The 9,335-nt window shown below is 43.1% G+C and overlaps 1 protein-coding gene across 1 annotated transcript; it reads right to left on the bottom strand.

Moving 5' to 3' along the window:
* Positions 1 to 5,691: 5,691 nt before the first annotated feature.
* tbx16 (T-box transcription factor 16) lies at positions 5,692 to 9,102 on the bottom strand (the record flags this gene model as incomplete). Its single annotated transcript, XM_080041297.1, has 8 exons — positions 8,942 to 9,102; positions 8,725 to 8,827; positions 7,926 to 8,090; positions 7,280 to 7,426; positions 7,109 to 7,179; positions 6,909 to 6,997; positions 6,569 to 6,785; positions 5,692 to 6,169 (listed from the first exon to the last, which is right to left on the bottom strand). Exons 1-8 carry the CDS (start codon positions 9,094 to 9,096, stop codon positions 5,692 to 5,694), a joined length of 1,425 nt encoding a protein of 474 aa, XP_079897423.1. The 5' UTR covers positions 9,097 to 9,102.
* Positions 9,103 to 9,335: the final 233 nt, after the last annotated feature.

Here is a 9,335-nt window from a genome sequence, read left to right as displayed (position 1 = left end):
ACAAGATACATTTTGAAACTCAATAAAAAGAGTAATATATTGCTTTTGTCCTCTGTGCACATTAGTCCAGCTTGGACCAGCTCCTTTGTATTTATTTTAGGTTTTAGAAGCCCAAGGGAAGGTATACTGTTATATTTAAACCTGCAGTGTGTAGAATTCTGGGTTTTATTTCCTAGCAGACTTTGTAGAAAATAATTATAATATCCATAAGTACGTTTAATTTAGTGCATAATAGCTTTCCCTTAGAAAGTGTCTCATATGTGTCCATATTTCTCCATACCTTGGACCAAGGCATTGGTGCCGCCATGTTGGAAGCGTCATGGTTGGAATGTCATCAGGTGCATTGTTTAGAATTTAGAATTGTTCTTGTCCTTGACGGCCACTGTAGCTTCTGTTATTATCCAAAAGGGGTGGGGTTACCCAGGGAGCGTTGCATTCTAGAATTTTCTAGAACTTTCTTGATGATGTCATATTACACACTGCACCTTTAAAGCCAGTTCAAGTAACAATAAAAGGATCCCTATTTCTCCTTAAGAAATAGTAACAAAGCTCTGTGGGTTTAGTTGGATGTTGTTATGCTTGAAAGCAGTTGTTGAATTCAAAGGAGTTTCGTTGAAAGAACTGCTCAATGCAAATACAATTTGCAGGAAACGCAAATTAAAGGTGGAATCAGCAAATCTAATTTTTTTGTCAAAATAACTTTGTGTCAGAATCTCTGAATATCTCCTCATGATCTGCTAGCTGTCTGTACTGTGTGTGCCCTTTTCAGTAACAAGCGTGTTCTCCAGAATCTCTCTATTCCACCTTTAACAGCTTTGTAATTCAGCACAAGTTTCATTAATGAAACAGGAAATCCCCACCGGTTAACGTCTTCCTTGTTTGAACTACTGCCGGTGGTGGGCTGCAGCTTAATTGGCCCAGTCTCTACTAGTTCCTCTCCATTTGGCCCTATACTCCATCAAGCTTTATGAAGGCAGACTGCTGCTTTCCTCTCCCAAAGCTGTTTCATCCACATCTGTTACCCCCTGCCAGCCCTAAGTGAGTGCCCCCCCCCTTCCTTTTTCTTCACACTATTGTGCCACCCCCCCACCAAGTAGTCTGGGGGGGGGGGGATCTGCTGACACCAGCACTGGACATCCAAGATCAACAAATCTGTCCCGTGTTTATGCGTCAGTCTTTTCATTCTGAAGCCATACAGTACCACCCGGGGTACACTTAAAGACATATGTCATGCACTTAACCCCGTCAGCCAGCAGCCCTTTTTACAGGCATCTGAGTGCAGGTCGATGTGCTGCTCTTTGCCGGACCATTATCAGAGCAATTAAAAGGCTCCAAATTACCCCATTGATGTAGAGCTATGCAGATTAAAACCCCTGCTGGAGATATATGGATGTGTTTGTTCAGGGACTTTCACTAAGTGCTGGCTTTCCTTCTTGTTGTGTGGTATGGGAGGAGGTCCTCATCCAGCTTCTTGGACAGTAAGTCAATGGAGAACAAAGAAAGTCACCTGTGGATGGAGATCTGGAATCAAAAAGGGGCTTCGGTTCACTGTGTGGCAACTGTATCCCCCCTGGATGTTTATGGAGCAGGCTGGGGACTGCGCCCAGTGGGATCCCTTGACATACAGCAGTGTGTTCTGTAAACTAGGACACCTTATAGATTTATATTTTACCAAACGCTAAATGACATGGCATGTACAGTGAGTGCAACATGCATGGTAGCAGTATGAATCTACTCTGTAGTTCACATAATACATGGTATTATACATTGTATTGTGATGCAGATGATCCAATAGCATCAACCTTATAGTATCAAGAGTAAGTATTTCAACAAACATATTTTTCTTTCTCCTGCCCACTGATGATCACAATTCTACCTTAAGACTTTTCTACAACTTCAACCACCAGCCCTTTTTAAAAACATTTCACTTTGTATTCAAAATGCAACTTCAGGAGATCAGATGAGGACACTCATAAAAGAGAAGAACACTAATATATACATTTAAATTTACACACTAATACATTTAAATGAATACAAAGGTGCTAAATAATTGCCTAAGCGTATTTGAAAAACTCATATTGAAAATCACATCGAAATATGTCTTTAAACACTTTTTACTGATAAAAAGGGGTTTACTGATACAAGTTTGAAAATTAAGAATAATGAATTCTAGAAATATATATATTTACTCCAATTTTACAAATAAGGAAAATAACATACATCAGACAAAAACTTTCCAGTCTTGATACAGAAACACCATCTCTGTCCTACCTATTGTAATTGAGCAGTGATCTGGCTTTATTTTGTTCCCTATTTTGCTGGAATATTTGAAGGGAAAGATTCAAACTTTGAACAGGGTAAGTTTACTGCCATCTCACTGGGGCATTATATCACCTAAAATGACATAAGGCTTTTATCTACTAATTATTCTTGTGGCGTATCTGGGTTTCTCTTGTCCACTAACAGATTTGGGTTTGTGTTGTGTACTAAATGCATGGGTATATGTATAAAGGATATTTACTATTACGTATGATGATCCCATACCACATGCTGTGCTAGGAGCTCTTTGATGTCTTCACCAATTTTTTTTCTTCCAATATGATTTTTATCTTTATACTTAATTAAAAATAAGAAAGGGAAAAAACATGGCTTCTGGGAGATATAAGCTCCTAATATCTCTGAATTTGAATTTCATCACTCTGACCTTCTCACCCAGCAGAAAAGTAGGCTAAATATCTCTCTATTCTTCTTCTCATTAAATTGAGTAAATGAACCGTGTGCAACATACACTTGGGGAAGTCTTAATGTGGACACACTGGCTCAAAAAGCCTCCAAGATAATGAATAGCAATGAATTAAAATCCACTTCAGGACAGAATTGTTCCTGTAGGAGGACCCCCCCCCCTCCACACACACACACACACACACACACACACACACACACACACACACACACACACACACACACACACATACACACACACACACACAAACACACACACAACTCCTCCCCACTCCTCCCCCCTGGACTTTACAACAGTCATTAGCAGCTCATATCCACCCAGGGTGGAGGCGTTGGGCCCAGCCTGTGTTTTTCAAGGGTGAAAAGGAGCCAACAGCCCCCCATTTTCATGCTTCTAAAGGCTCATTGAGATGGAGAACGGGAGTCGTGCACAGCTTTATGATGCCTGTGGGTAAACCTCAGCAGGTGAGCTGCTGTCACGGTAATACAATGTCTTTAATGCATGCTGGGCCTGTCAGGACTACAGAGTGGGCCCCATTAGATCAACAAAGAGGAAATACAAACAAACAGCAGCTAAAGGATGCACTCCTTATCACAGCCGCCCAGGTACCAGGCATGCACACGTTCACACAGAAACAAAGGCCCTTTATACACTCGTGTTTGATAAACTTGCTGTATGCAGAATAGGATGAAAACCAAATTACATACAGGCAATATGAATCTTGATGGCTAGAGCAAGCAGAATGTCCAGGGTCAGTAGAAGATAAAAAGGTCTGGGTAGAAGGGATAACTGTGTGCGGATATAGCATTTCATTTTTCTGTAGGCCAAATGAGCAATAGGGAAAAGTATTTTCCCAACTCATATTTACACCACCCATCTGTTTGAATCAATGTGTTATTACAATAATATAAGCCTTAAAGGTAGGGTAAGCAATTCTGGAGAATGTCAACTTAGTGAAAAGATTCACGGTCATGTTTACATGCTAAGGTGACCCCCCTTTGTTTACATTCCCATTGTTACATACCAGTTTACAGAGCCTAGGCTGTGTATTAACACAAGTTTTATTTTCAGCGCACTCACAGTACGGACAGGAAGCAGATTTTGAGGAGATATTCACTGATATGACAAAAAGTGATATTGTCAGAAACATTCTCCAGAATCGCTTACCTCTCCTTTAAGTTGTATGTCTTCTTAAAGGTGCAGTGTTTAATATGACATCATCAAGAAAGTTCTAGAAAGTTCTAAAAAGTTCTAGATTGCAAGGCTCCCTGGGTAACCCCACCCCTTTCAAATAATAACAGAAGCTACAGTGGCCTTCAAGGACAAGAGCAATTCTAAATTCTAAACAATGCACCTGATGACATTCCAACCATGACGCTTCCAACATGGCAGCGCCCATGCCTTGGTCCATGGTATGGAGAAATATGAGATTTCATACACTAAATTAAACTTACTTATGGATATTATAATTATTTTCTACCAAGTCTGCTATGAAAAAAATCCTAAAATTCTACACACTGCAGGTTTAAGGGATGTCATACCTTGATTTAAAGGTGCACTATTAGGCCTTTCACACCGCCGCAAAATCGGCGCTAGTTCTGGGCTAGTTCGGAGTTAGAGCCAGTGTTTTGGTTTCACACCGCCAGAAAGCCTGCTCCGGGCCGTAAAAACCGGTTCAACTCATACCCCAGGATTGAGCAGGGTTTGAAGTGAACTGCTTGCGCCAGCGGCCGGGGGAGGGATTATCCTGACCAACCAGACCAACTAAAACCTCATGCCCGCCATGTTTAAAAACACCGCTACTACGAGACGTAAACATAACATAATTACCGAACGTAGCGATCAAATTGACCGGCGAGAATACGCTGTATGGGTCCTGTTTGGTTAAGAAAGCAAAGCGAGAGCTAACACGTGTAAAAATAAGACGTATTCGCCGCTGTTGTTGTGCTTAAAGCTAGCGGTAGCTTTAGCGTTAGCCACAAGAGCAGCGGCGTCGGGCGACGTACACACACGTTTACAGTGACGTCATGACGTTGCTCTCTTGCCGGCTCCATGGCTGTCTCCGGTCGATGTGAAACCAACCGGTTCATAACTGGGATAAGGCTGTAACCAGTTTTGAACTGACCCCAACACCAGCCTGGAACTGACTCTTGGTTCATTTTGGTGTGAAAGGCCTATAAGTAACTTTGGGTGTGTCAGTCTCCTAAATGAAAAAACAAACTTTCCTCACAGGAAAATTGGATCCCTGAAACACTGGGAAGGTAGCTAAAAAAAGACTTACTTTGGTGACAGGTGCCTCAAAATTATTTTGCTTTGACTTACGATGATAGAATTATTCAAAAAGAATATCATGTTGAGAAAATACGTTTAGTAAGATTACTGCCGGCTCTGCAAATGTTCAAAAATCCCCATCCCATGAAACTGCATAGTGCACCTTTAAATAATAAATGGAAAAGATTATAGAAACAAGACTTGAAATCGTGTTACTTAATGCTTTTATTCTCAGATCACATCACAATTTGCAGACAGACATAAATTGCACACTTATGATTAATTATTTCCTTATTTTTTCTTTATAAAAATAATATTTACACTTGGGAGATGAGATGAAAATACAAAATAAATAGACAATTTTAACAATTAAACAATCAATCAGCATGGAGCAGCACACTCTCATTTTCCTTCAGCCACACTGGAGTCTGTATCCTGCCTGTAATGAACTGCAGACATTGTACAGACAGCTCTTCTCCTTCTTTGCATCTTTAGTTCATCCATTGTTTCCCGCAGGCTTCTGGCCTTAGCCTTGTCTGGACATGCACTGTCTCTCTCTCTCTCTCTCTCTCTCTCTCTCTCTCTCTCTCTCTCTCTCTCTTTAGCAGCTTTGGATCCACTGCAGCCTCTGTAAAGTCACTCTGTCAGTCAGTTGAAGTTCACACTAAAAGATCCCTTCACCAGCAGGAATACGAGAACAGCGGGTACTGGCTCCACTCGGGCACGTTGCCATGGTGATAGCCGTGGTGTACCGCCTGTGTGTGTGTGGGGTAGTCAGCGGTCAGGTGGTGGGGAGGAGGAGGGGGAGGAGGAGGAGGAGGAAGGGGGTACTGGGCAGGTCCGGGCCCACTCCACTGGCCCAGAGGCTGCTCCGCTCCGTAGGGACTGTAGATGTGGTGGCCGATCACTCCGGGCTTACCGGCCTGGGCCATGGTCATGTTGAGGGCCCCGGTGAAGTCCTGGGGGGCCGGGAGGTGCTGGGGGGGCCCAACTGGAGAAGGGCCTATCTCATGTGTACCACGGGGCTTTGAAGAGTCCTGATTGGGCACGGTGGCGACGTCGGGCACTCTGGACTCGAAGCTGCTGCGTGCCGATACACTGTTGCTGCTGCCCACGCTGGAGGAGGGAGAGGGGGACTTGCCGTACTCGTTGAACCTGATTAAAAAAAGGAAGATGGTCAGTGTTGTGTTTTTAAGTTAAGTTGCTTTTTTTTCTCAATGAACACAAGGCTACATTGAAATGTGTATTTTTGCATATCCCCTATCAAGACACCACACTCCAGAGGGGGGTCCTCGCGCAGGGTCAGCCATAGTGCAGTGCCCCTGGAGCAGTGCTGGGGTTAAGTGCCTTGCTCAAGGACACAATCTTAGAGATAGTGGGCATAGTATATATAATACCAGCCACCACTTGTTTTACTCCTGTCTGGTGCCGGGCATCAAACCAGCGACCTTATGGTTACTGGTCGGACCCTCTTTCCTTTACAGTCTCTAGGCCATCCTACCACCCAGGATGGCATTATGCTCTGATTTGTTGCATTTCTTTATCTGTATTCACCTGTATGGTTGGTAGGCAGCTGGAGCAGGAACCAGCTGCTCTGCGTTGTACATGTCCCTGGGATCAGCCCCAGCGGGGGAGTCTGTCCTCATGGCGTGCCCCCTCTCTGCAGCCCACGGGGAGTAACCCTCCGCCTTGACCGCATCACCCTCTTTTTTCATTTTTGGAACGTCTCCTTCCTCTCTGTCATAACCCTCATACGATGACCGGTTGAACTCTGAGAAAATACAAATGATCAGATCATTTATTTTCCAGGACATTAAAGAACAAACAGAAATGGGAGGAATATGCAATTCAATTCAGATCAATTCAGGAATAGAGACTGAAATACTGTATGTACCTGGTGGACTGTTTTCTTCAGATTCCATCTTCAAACTGTTGGAGACCTTGGCTCTTTTTTCAAGGCAGGCCAGGTTCTTGTTTGCACGCCTGCAGACAAACACCAATTTCATTAAACGAGTACCACACACATTTCAATATAAATAAATAAATGTTTCAAAATAAAGAAAGCAAATGAAGCATCTTTGTGTAGACACCCACCTCTTTTTTGCCGAGCCTTCCTCACGGAAACCTTTTGCGAAGGGGTTGTGATCGATCTTCAGCTTTGTAATCTGTAGTAGGGGGGGGACATTATATATTTTAAAATCTCAATAATGTGCGACACCCTGTACCATAGCAGTTTGCATTGGTTTGCAGTGAAATGTACTGTACCTTGATGTTCTGGTAGGCTGTGACAGATGTGAAGGAAGTCTCGGGGAAGGTGAAGGTTTGGAAAACGCTCCAACGGACGCTGAACATGTCGTCGGCCTGGACGATGTGGAAGCGCGGATGGTATCTGTGCATGGAGTGCAAAATGATCTGCAGATAGGAATATGAGGATTAATGCACAGCAGTTTTCTGTTTTTAAAGCTGTAGGCTACTATGTAAGATTTTCTATTCTTTTTCACTGTAATTTTGTCCACAATTACCATTCCACTTAAATTTGACTGGGACTAGACAAGACTTCTTGTCTAAATACTTTTTTGAGTCTCTATTGTCGGCCCTCTATATTTGCGCTAGAATAACGTGGGCACTAAGGAAGTGACATGAAATCGGAAATGTATTGCTAGCAACAAAAATAAAAACACACTTTGGAAAACGTTTTGGCTAGTTATTCAGACATGGCAGAGCAGTCAATAAAGAGACCACACATTCCTAGTTACGTTGTACAGCTTTAAGCACTTTAAACCTCTAGCTCTGTCAGTGTAAGCTGTTTTCTCCATTCAGAACTACAATTACTCGACGCCTCTAAAAAAAAGTAGTGCCCACATACAGTATATTGGAAATACAGGGTTCTGGTAATGCAATTATAACTCACATGTCCGTGCTGGTCCAGTGTATTGTTTGTGAGCTTGAGCTTGAGGAAGGAGACAGACTGCTTCATCCAGTGGCTTCCCGGGGCTGGGGAGTCCGGGTGGAGGTAAGTCCTGCATGGAGGTTGGGGCTCCGCTTTTCCTGCCACCTCCCATTTCTCTTTATTCCACTGTAGGAGGGAGAGAGAGATAGTGAGTCTGCCATATACGGTATATAGAGAAAATGTGATTTAGAGAGGGATCTCCCTTCCCTTTCTCACAGTGTGAGAGGAGAGTGACTGCTGGTCAGCACCACCCACAGAGATAGAGGGTAGTACAGTGGGGCTCCCAGCAGGGAATAGAAAAACAGGACGAGATAGCACCCTTTGATCTATCAGAGGGGGGTGATAAACAGGGGATGTCTTGTCTGGAGATACTACTAGTAACAACTGAGAGCTAGGGCCAAAGCCATGGCTAGCATAAGTCAAGGCTAGAAGTAAAAACAATGACAAAAACAAAGGCTTAATGAATTAATCTCAGTAAATGCTTTCGAGTCCAAAATGAAAGAAATGGAGGCAGACTCTTTAAGATGTCAATGTTCTAAAGAATTCTACTTGGTTACAAAAATGTCTCTTTTAAATCGATATTGTGTAAAGTGCTTTGCTTTGCTGTATTTTAGTTCTATTAACTCTGTCTGCTTGTGTATGTAACTATGTGTTTTTGTTATGCTGCTGCCAGGTCACCCTTGAAAAAAGATTTTTAATATTCAATGGGGCTCTCCTGGTTAAATAAATGATATAATAATAATAATAGGTGCCATCTTACCTTGTACCTAAAGCCATCAACGGGGACCATGTCTACCAGTAAGATGTACTTTGCGCATGGGATAAGGCCGGCAAGATTGACTTTACAGTGTGGGAACATCCTCCTGGAAAGACACAGACAGGAAACATGTGCGTTTACAAAAAAAGAAAACCCCCACAGCAACAGAGAAGAATATCATCAAAGGTTTTTCATAAGAAGTTTAATTCCGTGGTCTTACCTGCCAGGTTTAGTGATAATCATCTCTGTGCCTATTTCATGGAAGGACTTCCAGAGTTGGGGGTCTTCCAGAGTCAGCCTGATGCTGCTCTGGAGGTAAGGATCAGGGCCAGCAGCCATGGAGGAGGGAGGAGGGCCGCTGAAGGTAGGCTTCATGTCTACAAGTGAGAAAGATTCATTCACAGCCATGCTTCACTGGAGAAGTCGTGATGGAGGTTAAGGTACGCTCGGTTAAACACAAAGCCTGTTGGGTCAGTGTGGCGTAAAAAAACCCCAATGAAAGTCAGTCATCACTCACCTCTGACGGACTGCATCGCTTCAGGTTCAGTAGTAGTGGCACAGGGAAAGGTCATGCACTGAGGGCTGATAAGCAATCCAAGCATGGGTGATATCCA

The sequence above is a fragment of the Ammodytes marinus genome (assembly GCF_949987685.1).
Source record: "Ammodytes marinus genome assembly, chromosome: 2".
Lineage (NCBI taxonomy): Eukaryota > Metazoa > Chordata > Actinopteri > Uranoscopiformes > Ammodytidae > Ammodytes > Ammodytes marinus.
This window is presented reverse-complemented; position numbering and strand designations above follow the sequence as displayed.